We start from the raw sequence: 12,081 nt of genomic DNA, 5'->3' as shown, positions 1-12,081 counted from the left end.
TGCAATTTTTGGGCCTTTTTGTACCTTTGTAGTATGTTTTTATTTAAATAAAAAATTTCAACCTAATACAGGGGTAAAGTTCCACTGAAAGAAGGGCGATTTTCAAAAAGTCTTGAGTGGCTTTTTCTGCACAGCTCACCATTTCTGCCCATTCTAAACATATTCCAACGATCAATACCATGCCAGGACACCTCGTTTTCCGAACCCTAACCCTACCCTGGGAAGCATCCCTAACCCTAATACAGGGGTAAAGTTCCACTGAAAAAAGGGCGATTTTCAAAAAGTCTTCTTTGAGTGGCTTTTTCTGCACAGCTCACCATTTCTGCCCTTTCCAAACACATTCCAACGATCAAAACCATGCGAGGACACCTCGTTTTCTGAATCCTAACCCTACCCTGGGACACACCCCTAACTCTAACAAAGGGATAAATTTCCATTGAAAGAGGGCCATTTTCAAAAATCCTTCCTTGAGTAGCTTTTTCTGGACAGGTCATCATTTCTGCCCATTCTGAACTCATTGCAACAATCAATACCATGCCAGGACACCTCTCTTTCTGACCACTAATGCTACCCTGGTACACACCTTTAATCCTGATATAGGATTAAAGTTCCATTGAAAAGCGGATGATTTTGGAAAAGCATTCCTTGAGTAGCTTTTTCTGCACAGCTGATCATTTGTGTCCATTCTAAATTCATTCCAACCGTCAAAATCATACCTGTTCACCTTGCTTTTCGAACCCTAACCCAGTGATTGTGAACCTTTTGGAGACTGAGTGCCCAGTCTGCAATCCAAAACCCACTTATTTATCACAAAGAGGCAACACTACAATAAATCCTGAAAACTGAGGGTTAAGTTTAGACACAACAACCCACAGCCAGTCCAACCAAATATATACATATATCCTTGGCAGCGCACTGAGAAGTCATCCGAAAGCTTGGACGAGTCGTGGCTAATGAGGCACGGCTCGTGACTTCATCCCCTGGGGCCACCACTCCTTTTCAAACATGCGCGTGGCCCCCTATGCGCGCTCTCATCCAATGTGCAGCTGCTGGGGCCATGCATTGGTGACTTGGCTTGCGTGCCAACAGAGAGGGACCTGCGTTCCCGCTGTGGCACACATGCCATAGGTTCGCCACCACTGGCCTAGTCTTTTCGAAAGGAGTGGAATAAATAAATAATCTCAAAATATTGCTCTACTAATTAGGCACATGAGGCTTGATTCACTTCTAACACATACCCAACAGCTCCTTTTGGGCCTGCTGCTTTAACTCTCGGACCACAGAGAGGCGCTTATGATGGTGAGAAAATGCAGCTTTCTGACTCTCCAGGAATATCCAATGGTTTTTTTGGGCTACATGTGTAAAAAGAGTGGAAAAGGTTTGACACACTGCAAGTACCGAAGCATATTCAAAATTTTGCGTAAGGCAAGAAAACCCAGTTTGTTTAGCCAAGTTGTCAAGCTGAATTCTTCCTGTGTTCCAACAGGAACACATACCAACCAGCCCCACAACTCTTGCACATGGAAAGCTAGCGTATCAGAAAACTATGTTCTAGCCTTCTCTCAGATATTCAATTTTTTATGCATAAGAAGGATAGTTTTAGATTAGGGAAATGTTTGAGTCCACAATTCCTCATCTGTTGTCCGAAGAGGTACAATCTGGAAAGAACTGTAATGGCATACTATTTTGGCACACTAAGATTGAAGCATAGAAAAATCCTAGCTAATCTCAGACCTATAGCATTTTCCCCCAGGGCCCGGAACTTGGTACTCCCTCCCAGAATTCCATTAAACCTATATATCCAAGAGCACACCAGTTGTAAGTTAGCAAGTTTGGGAAAATTTACCACTTTACCTTCTAAAAGAGATGGTCTGAAGTTGGTCTCTAGGATATCAGTCCTATTATATTTATAGATCTGGAGGAGGGAAAGATTAAAGAGAGGAAAATCTACACCACCACTGTTATCAAGTGAAAAATGGAGATAATAGAAAAGGCTGAATGGTTTTAAGGATCTTACTAATCTCAAGGCTTCGTCCCAGGCAGTTCCTTCTAGGAGGATCAAAACAGCCTCTTCATAATCCTAGAGGAGGGAAATGAAGCATTCAGGGATGTTCTGCTGGTTAATCAACCATCACATCAAGTCACCATAATAGGGAAGGGAGGTGTCCACTGGACTAGTAACTTCCCTCATCCTGTTCTGTAGTGAAAACACTACCTGACATCCACACCACGTGTTTGATTTATTTATCTTTCTTTTATGCCTCACCATTCTATTAAAGCAGTGCTTGTACTCTTCAGCTAGGGGACCAGGGGCTGCAAATATAGCTTGCCGGCACAAACAGGGACTCTCTCAGAGATGGAAAGCTCCATAGTAGAGTTGGCCCATCTAACAACTAGGACTTCACCAGTATGAAACCTCTCCTCAGACACAGACAGACCATTCCATCCAAAATCCAAACCAGCAAATGGAACGAGGGTTGCTTCCCGACAGAGGACTTTCAGCACCAAGTCAAGAGTTGCTGTGCACCTATTTAGTCTTTTGCTCCTGGACAGATTTTCTGTGCTAATAAACACGGTGGGAAAATAAGGGAAAACAGAAAATGGAAAACAAGGGTCATTTAGGTCTTCATAAAATTCTGCAATTGCACCAGGGCAATTGCACTCTAAAAGCCTCACTTGGAAGCACCCAAAATGTGGAGAGTCTTTAAGGTGATATAACCTGAAGATTAATGGAACTTCAGGGAAATTTCTCACAAAGTTGGATAACAATTTGGTTGCTAGAGCTGAGATCCAACATGTGGCTGCCACTTCCTTTAGAACCCATGCTGACAGCGCAAGGAGAGACATGACGGTAGAAAGCTCCAGGATGGGACTTTGCATGAGGAGCAGCAGAGCAGGGTGTGTGTGTGGGGGGGGGGGGGGGAGATAATGGGGGCTATACCTTAGCATATTGCTCCAGGAGTACTGCTGCATCAGTATACTTCCTTTTTTCAACAAATCTCCCTGAAAGAAGAGAAAGTTTCATCAGGAAAAGGAAATGGAAAAAGGAAACCATCTGATGAAGTGTTACTTAATATACTGTGGGTTAGACAAAACTCTGCCTTCTCCAGCAATTAAGAAACTAGCCCAAAGATAAGATCAGGTTAGCTGTAGGTGATTTTATCAAGTCGTCCTTCCCAATGCAAAAAAATAACAAAAAATGCATCCCAATATGAACTGCATACAAGGCTGTGTGACCCAGCAGCATATCAATTCCATACTATAACAACCACAACTTCTTTGCACAGAGGTATGCAAATTAAATCATAGATCAATTCTTGTTCTCCCTTATTTAGGCTGCAAAAAATTCAGCATAAATAGGGAGGAGGAGAGAAAGATGTAGAATGGCAGCCAGGGAAGGATGGACGGACAGAAGGAAAAGCCTTGGAGAACAAATAGCTGGGGCAAAAGCTGAAAGAAAGCAGAGGGGGCTGGACAGTTGCGATGAAGTCTTGCTTTTGACTACAGGATGCTTCTCATTCAAAAACTCCTCTTGAGTTCCAAGGGCCTGTTCTGTTGTCACTCGTTGCCAAGATTCTTAGCATGGTGAGACTGAATGGTCCTCAAGCTTTTGCACCCCCAGCCTTCCTCTGGGTGAAAGTGGCAAATGAATGAGCAGGTGCCCATTCTACCCACAGTGAGGACAGTGGAGGGGCCCATACCCGAGTATGCCAGGTGCTGAGGAGTGACCACTAGGGCGGGTTACCACCCTCCTGCCTGGCTTGTGGGCTTCCTGGAGGCCACCAGGAAGTGGGATGCTGGACCAGAAAGACTTTTGGGCTGACCCAGCAGGGCTACTATGCTCTTATGGCTGAGAATGCGCAGGCCCAAGGCCTGTTCCAATCATCCTCCTGGACAGAAGCGAGAGGGCAAAAGTATCACCTGAAAAGGCTCAAATTTACAACAGAAAATAATTGTTAAATTATTCTCCGTGATCGTATGGGTGAAAAAGCGTGCCAATTTTTTCTTCAAAGATAAATGCAGAGGTGCCCTACTTTGACTTCATCCTAAGCGTATGAGCCAGCAAGTCAAGTGTAGCCCAGCTTTCGCAGCATCACCTGGAGGGAGCCTGGTGATCCTCCCAGCTTTGCAGCCTCAAGGCAGGCAGGAGACACGGATGGGCTGGGATCCAAAGGCCTGCCTTGTTCTGCAGGGCCATCTGTGTTAGCTCAGCAGGACGTGTGTCCTTGACCAAGTTCTTATAACATGATATACCATGGTGGCTTATAAGCCGGGCTGGCTTGCCATGGTGCCTGAACCTAGCCAGAGTGGTTAATAAGCCATGTTGCAATGTAACAAAATGTCCTGGCTCATAAGCTATCATGGCTTATCTTTTGCAGAAACACAGTCTCTCTCTCTGAACACCCAAATCCTAGGCCATGTCACACAGACTCACTGGGCTTGCACAATTATCAGGGAAAGAAGCCAAGATGGCTTCTTTGCCCCACCCTCATGTGCCGGACCAGAAGGGCATGGCTGTTCCTAATGAACCTCACAGTGCACAGCTTACCGTGTCACCTGGACCAGCAAGATGCTCGGTGGGAGGTGCTGCAGCTTGCTGTAGTTTTCCAAGGTGCTTTCAAAACCATCCTGCTGCACACAGGATGGTGCAGCAAGCCAAGTGCCTTTAGAGTAATTAGTTCAATTGCAGTGAGTGCAGCCAGCACACACGGGGAGGAAAAAGAAGCCACAGTGGCATCCTTTCCCAACAGTTGTGCAAATCTGGTCACTGGTGTTGAAACATCTGTCAATGGCTTATCAAGGCTGCTATTTGAAGAGGGCAAGTCAAATGCTTCCTTAGACTCATGAAACCAGGTTCCTACCCAGCCAGCTGTGATTTACAGAGCCCTGACTGGGGTGCCTTATGTGGCTGGCAGACTATATTTGGTTTTGGGTGTCCCGAGCTGTGCAGACTTGAGATCGCACACACAACGCACATATGCACACACACAAACCTGACTGCAAGCCACCGAAATGAAGTAAGGCTAAATGCACTTGCTAGTATTTTTTGCACTCCTCTTTCTGTCCACCTCTCTGTTGAAATTTAGATCATATGTTTAGATCTTTATTTTTATATACCCTTTTATCTTACGGGGTAAGACAAAAAGATTACTTGGATCTTTTCGGGGAGAAGCAATTTATACCTCATAAGAATAATCCAAAAATAACATTCAAGAGGCCAAGCTGTGGGAAGAACATAGAAGCTCAAAGGGAACCCCAAATCATCGCTCGTATGTAGGGGGATGCTCACCTGCCATGCTCCTCGCTAGGCTGGCCAGCTTATCCTCGGTGTAACAGAGCTCAGCTGCAGCACAGAGGGCCTGCTGCCAGCCGCCACTGATCAGAAAGGCATCCAGGGCTTTCTCAAACGCACCGCAGCGGAAGAAGATCAGCCCTGCTTGCTCAGGGAGATGCTTCTGGATCAAGTATTCCCCGTAGGCATAGCTGACTGTCTGCAATGTGTCATTACAAAAAACATGAGCAAAGGAGCAGGGGGAGAGGTTGCCGTTTGGATGTGATCAGAGGGTTTACTAGATGCAATAGGTGGAATATCCCACTTTAGCCAAACAGATTCAAGGGATTTACAGGTAGCTGTTGGAGCAGACATAAATCTGCAGCGTGATTGTTCCTTCATCCCTACTGCTTTCCCAAGGAACTGCAGCATACCTGTCTTGCCTGTAGCAGTGGAATCTGCAAAATGTTCTCAAGAGTGCACTCAGTTCCTGCAGAGACTGCCCAGGTGGGTTTGAGTCTCTCTCTTGCCCCAGGTATGCAGGCGGCAGCAGCAGCGAGTTGCAGGAGAAGTCTGGGACTACTGGGTGGAACCGCTGTCCTTCTGGCGCATTTGCGTCAGAGTTTCTCTTGCTGGGTTTCTCAGCAAGGAACCTTCCTACACCCCACCAATACTTTATAAAGAACACCAGGGATCCATGGAGCACAGCTTGAAAGCTGCTAGCTTAGGGCAAGCGATTCCATACTCAACCTTCTGGATGCTTGAAAAATCATTAACAATAACAATTCCAGTTAAAGAAGACACATCAAGAAGCTACAAAGTGTATCTTCATGCGAGAGCCGCTTACCTTTTCCCCGACCCGCCACCCAAAAAGATCCCTGAATCTTAATTGAAATGGTTTGGTGTAAATTACCTGCCAACATGGAGCCAACAGGGCCCACAACATGCCTTTTATCAGTGAAGTACTGCATGCCGAGGCATGAGGGGACAGCATATAAAAGTTTTGAATGAATGAATGAATGAATGAATGACTGTTCTCACAGGTTGAAGCCTATGAATAAAGATACACAGAAAAGTCCTCCACACGCACCTTGTACTCATGAGTGTCTGGCGGATACAGCTTCAAAGCTTCACCATACAAGTTCTGATCCACTACCAAGTTCAGGAATTCTGAAAAATGTTCCGGTCCTGAAAGAAAAACAACACACATGCTGGCTATATGAGAGCAAAACACTGCACAGGCTGGCATGAGCCAATCTGGACTTGCCAGGATGGGGTCTGGATAGGAGAATGGTGGTACCACAGCACAATATTTTAGCTGCCGGCGAATAAATGTAAACACCTTATTTCTCACAGAGCCAATGGATCAAGTAATAGTGCCAGGCATTTCAGGGGAAAGGCTAACTATAGTTATTCAGTTCCAGATTAATCATCCATTCAACTGACTATTCTGGGTGAACAAGAAGGGAAAAAAACCTCATAATATTGGCTTAATTTAGATATCACACCAAGTAATCATATGTACTAGGCACAGTTGAGAGCCCATGCGACTGTATGGGCTTCTAGACGTAGAACAGGCAAACCAAACCATAGAGCTGCTTCTACTTTCCTTCTATGGAACTTGGCTTTATAAATTCAGTCCTGTCTTCATGATGCAGCAGCCTCTTGCGGCCAAGTAACAGCCCTGACTGTAGCTGCTCAGCTGCTGCCCCCCCCCCGCCCCGCCTCTTCGGGACAACCTCCTGCCTGGTGCCCAATTTGCCATCTTTTCAGCACCAGGCCAAGACAACCCTCTATGTCTTTAGAGATCTCCTTGGTTATCCAGGGGTCTGAGGAGATTATCTCAGTGCTTTTGTTCCTCCTAGGTCTTTTTACCATATTTTTACTGTATTTTAAGCTGTTAAATTAATTTTAAATTCTTTTCACATTGTTATTTTATGTTATTTGCATTGCATTTTACTGTTTAATACTTTGTGGTAAACCACCCAGGGAGCTTCAGCTATGGGGTACTACAGAAATGAAATTATTAATTATCATCATCATCATGATTATTTATACCTTCAGCTATAGCAGCAAACAACAGCGGGTACAAAATGGCTCGAGTAAACATGATTTGGTTTGCAAAACAGATTCAAGGCATGGTCTGATCACCAGTTTTTGCAGTGGCTTGCATGCTGACATTTGCAGCTATTTCAGAAAACCATGGTTTAGTATTGTATCTGAGTATAGCTCCTGGGTGAGATCCAAGCATCCGGGCCAAGATTTCAAGACTTGATTCTCTCCACTGTCGAGAGTATTTTGCCTGGATTGTACCTGGTTTTCATTAGATTGTGTGCGCTGAATTTTAGGATCTATCCTGCAGCTATTATCCAAGCTATGGAAATTTCACCCCTCCCCTACAATTAGGCAGATACCTCATTACAGGGCATGGATGGGGAATGAACTTCTGGCTCACAAGCCTCATCCAATCCATATCTACCCTGCAGGGGCTTCTGCTCCCTCCCTAGGCCTGTTACCCCTGCAGGTTTGTGAAGAGAGGAACCCCCACTGTTAATGCTGATGACTTCTCATTCAACACAATAATTGTAACAGTGGGCGTTCCCCTGAGCACTGGTCGCCCTCATGATTGAAGTAGCTGCCTTGGCCGAGACTCTACCAGGGCAGGCATTCCCCCTCTTGTCATGCAGCCAGCAGGTACGGGGGCAAAAAGCCGCCCCCACAAACAAATGTTTGCACCAGCAACTGAAAACATTATTTGCTAACCCTTCTGTCCAACTCTGCTGTCATGCGATTTCTTTTGTTTTTTCCTGTTGTACTTTAGCATCACTGATACTTTCTATAGGGTTTTAGACTACATCGTACAGTATCACCTTGAGTGTCGTGAGCCTGGAAAAGCACCAATAAAGGAATGATTAGTAAAGTGTCTCGGATTCGGACACTATGAATAAATTAACAGGTGATATTCAGGTGCTAAAAGGCGAGAAAAAAATGACTGCCTCTGAAAAAAGACACAGGATTTATCTCGTGATAGTAAATATGAAAGGTAGGAGAGAAGAGGTAAGGATGTTGCGGCAAGGCAGGTGCATCCCCAAGCATGGCAGGCTGCCCAAGGATTGCAGCATGTGCTGGTTCGGCCCCCTCCAGTGGCAGGGACTGTGCAACACTTGCAAAATAGAGAGCTGCCCTCATTTTAGGCCATGCTTACTGCTGTCAGAAAAGGTAGGGTGTTGCTAAAGGAAGCTTCCTTCCAAGAGAGTCTTTCTCCCGTGTGCTTACCACATTTGCTGAGATGGTGGAGAGCCTTTGGGTACCTCTTCAAATATCTGTCTATAGAGTATCGCTGGTAATTGATTTCCATCTTCTTAAGCTTGTTTAAAAATGGGAGGTATTCCTTTGGATCCTGCAAGAAAAATAACTTGCCACAAGTTCTGAAAAGCTTGCTGAACAACCCACAGGGCATCTGACAGATGATCAGGGTCACCGTGGGTTGCCCTTGCACTCCTTCCCCTTTGCTCCACCAGGAGGTATCCCAGGGCGCTTGACAACTGAAGCCAGCTTGCCCTCTCCTTGCCACCAGCATGAGCCCTTCTGCACTCAGTGCAGCTTTTCCCCCTTTTTGCTTTCTTTGGAGGTTGTTTTTCACCACTGCCAAAGCAATAGCTATGGACAGCCCTTCCAAAGCACCCAAGCAGCACACTGGAAGGGTTGTCAGTCTTTCACCACATTTTTTTTTTTTTGTGGGGGGGGAGAAATTTTCCAGAGTTGCACAACTCCAAGTTGCAGAATGGCAAGTCTTGCTGGGAAAATGTCCTTATTAACGGCTTGCCGTCAAAGAGCAACCAGGGTACTCACCTGGAGAGCCTGCAAACAGATCATTTTATTACTTTCTGTTTGCTTGATCGCCATCAAAGGGAGATCTTTGTTTGCAAAAGGAAGCAGCAGCTCCTCCCCCCATCTCCTGCAGTGGTGGCCTCAGCGCTTTTAGTGTTTCCCCCATGGTTCCCAGTGCCCCATCTTCTCCTCACTTTCCTGTGTCCTCAGCCACTCAGAAAAATGAGGATCACAAAACTACACTCTTTGCATGGACACTTCTTCTGACAGCTTCCAAGAGAAAGGTCTTCCCTTTTAAAACCCTCTGGCAAATGTTTTTTGGCAAGGAAATATACACAGGACCAGGAAAAAGGAGAACAGCACTACTGACAGTTGCTACTTGAACATGTAGTGGAGTGGCCATCACCGACAGTGGCTCGCGTGCTCTCAGCAAGATGAACGACGACTTCTCCTGCTCTTGGTAAGCGACTCCACAGCTGTTCCTGGAAACCTATGGTGCTACTTAGACCATCTATATTGACTGACTGGTTTTTAATATATTAATTTATGTTTTGACTTGATTATACACATTGTGTTTTTCTCTCATTTATTTACTATATTTTAATTGTACTATTTTAGTTAATGTTAAGTGACACTTCTATTGTAATGGCTGCCCAGAGAGTGTAATGCTAATGAGCGGCTTTTATGCAGCTCTAATAAATAGACAGACAGACTTCCTGGTATTTCACTTTTGGACTGCTCCTTGACTATGTTTGTGCTTCCGGTTTCTTACTGGACTTTGGCTTGTCTGTCTCTGGTACTTCTGCTGGATTGTGCCTTGCCTTGGGCCCTGTTGCCTAGTTCCTGCTGACTGGACTTTGACAGTGAATAGTTCAGGAAAATGAAGTCACCCTGAAGAAATTGTCCTGGGTTTGGACAACACGACAACCCACCATGGCTGCATCATTTGATTCAGATCCTAATAGCTCACCTACTTCTGCATCAATTAAAGTTAGCTCCTAAAAGCTGTTCGCTAGATCTGGGCTGATGCTATTTGCTTCCTTTTATATTTGCTTGTAAGTCAAAAGACATCTTCCTCTTTCACCAACATCCTGCATTTGCTGCAAATGTTGTTCTGCTGCTGTTCTCTGCACTGTTTTTTCTCCCTTCCCGCCCTCACAGTCCTCAACCTCTTTTGTCCAGACTGCCATTTTATTCAATTGCAAGGCCAGGCATGATTTTGTTGATGTCATGATGCTATTTCTGACAGGATGGCATGAACACTAATACACACACACTCATAGACGATCCAATTAAATGGCAGTGTGCGTAAAGAAAGAAGAAAAATGAGCACTGGGAAGCAGATGCGACATGTAAACACTGCACAAAATAGACCAGTTGGTGCATTTATGGATGCTGAGTAACCTGGTTGGGGATGACAACTCTCAAGTGTATTTTACAGTCTACCGAATTTCTTTGAACAACTAGGAGTGGTGAGTATATAAGATATGAACAATGAGGAAACAAAACACAAGGAATTACCTTTTGAGACTTCTCAGCAACCATGACGACCAAATCAAAGTCATACGTTCCCAGCGAATGATCGTACAACTCACTGACGTTCACATGATATAGCAAATATTTCAGAGCTTCTTCTGCACTGACGGACCCAGCAGTTACTGGTGCTTGCTCTGAAGTGCAAACATACTCTTCTTTAAAAATCTGCAGGTCACTTGCAGAAGCAGCCACAGATGAGCCCCCCGAGCTAGACAAAGGAGGGCAGCCTTCCACCAAATCATTTACCTGTTTCACAAGTATTGTCCCCACAGGCTGATGATATAAAAAACGGCTTGGGTCCTGGCTACCTGAACGAGCGCTTACGTCCGTATATGCCCGACCGCCCCTTGAGATCTGCGGGAGAGTCCCTTCTCCGGGAACTCCATGAAAGAAATTAGGAGAGTAAGCCCTCAGAGGAGGGCTTTCTCTGCGGTGGCGCCCAACCTATGGAATTCACTCCCCAAAGAGGTCTGCCTGGCACCGTCGTTACTTGTTTTTCGGCGCCAGGTAAAGACCTTTTTATTTAAACATCATTTTAATTGTTAAAATATATAATCTGGCCAGGGCAACTTCTTCTTCCTTCTCTATTCTCCTCCTATATTCTTTATTCACTTATTCTATACTGTTAATTTTAACTTTATATGATTATGATTATGTGGGTATCCCAGCATATTCTTTGTATTTATGTAATTGGAGGTAATTTATTACGTTCTATTGTACTTCAATGTATTTTATTGTGTTGTAAGCCGCCCCGAGGCTTCGGCAAGGGGCGGCATAGAAATGCTGTAATAATAATAATAATAATAATAAAAAAACCATCGCCTTGCGCAGGAGAATGTTACTTAAAAAGATATTAAATGAAGGTGATGCAGTGGTTCCTCTCCCCATGGTAACTGCAGGAACATGGTAAATATATCAAAAGGAGATTTTTTCCTGAAGTAACGGAGGTGGCGTAGAGCAAGGGTTGCCAAGCGGCAGCCCACAGGCGGCTTCTATGCCCATCCCCATTTTCTTCAGATCACAGCTTGAGGGCATTGCTTCTCATCTGGGTGCACCTGTCCAAGTGGAAGATGAGAGACAGGAGCCCATTTTCCTTTCAGGGAGGTACTTAAACATGAGAAGCTGATTCCCTTGTGGAATTCAGTGCCTGAGGCAGGACAACTGAGCAATAAAAGCCTTCTCTGGAAGCACCTTGAGAAACATCAGGCCAGTATTTGGTCAAACTCTCGGAGAGTTTCCAGCTGTATTTGCCAGTGCTATCTAAAAGGGCATTCAGCCCCTCCCCAGTCAGCACTAAATTGCTTAATATCTAAAAATTCATGCAACCTTAATACTGCACCTCGAAGTTCACGAATTCTCTGCAGGACAGTTTCCAGTTCTGGAGGACTCTTTTTCACATAAGAGGTCAGTATAGACAAACAATATCTAAAGACGCCAGGAAG

General features: G+C 45.0%; 1 protein-coding gene across 4 annotated transcripts in view; it reads right to left on the bottom strand.

Moving 5' to 3' along the window:
• ELP1 (elongator acetyltransferase complex subunit 1) overlaps positions 1 to 12,081 on the bottom strand; it is a 54,399-nt gene that overhangs the window by 7,685 nt on the left and 34,633 nt on the right. For 3 of the 4 annotated variants that reach the window (XM_044418900.1, XM_044418902.1, XM_044418901.1), the window contains exons 24-32: positions 11,979 to 12,064; positions 10,625 to 10,773; positions 8,549 to 8,672; positions 6,363 to 6,460; positions 5,291 to 5,492; positions 2,942 to 3,003; positions 2,018 to 2,080; positions 1,855 to 1,915; positions 1,239 to 1,352 (exon numbers count right to left, since the gene is read on the bottom strand). In XM_044418900.1, the coding sequence (XP_044274835.1) occupies positions 1,239 to 1,352; positions 1,855 to 1,915; positions 2,018 to 2,080; positions 2,942 to 3,003; positions 5,291 to 5,492; positions 6,363 to 6,460; positions 8,549 to 8,672; positions 10,625 to 10,773; positions 11,979 to 12,064 (959 nt within the window). Of the gene's footprint in view, positions 1 to 1,238; positions 1,353 to 1,854; positions 1,916 to 2,017; positions 2,564 to 2,941; positions 3,004 to 5,290; positions 5,493 to 6,362; positions 6,461 to 8,548; positions 8,673 to 10,624; positions 10,774 to 11,978; positions 12,065 to 12,081 lie in introns of those variants that run through there. The other variant, XR_006413622.1, reaches the window with a different exon arrangement.

Source organism: Varanus komodoensis, unplaced genomic scaffold (genome assembly GCF_004798865.1).
Source record: "Varanus komodoensis strain SLA01 unplaced genomic scaffold, ASM479886v1 scaffold94, whole genome shotgun sequence".
NCBI classification, from domain to species: Eukaryota; Metazoa; Chordata; class Lepidosauria; order Squamata; family Varanidae; genus Varanus; species Varanus komodoensis.
This window is presented reverse-complemented; position numbering and strand designations above follow the sequence as displayed.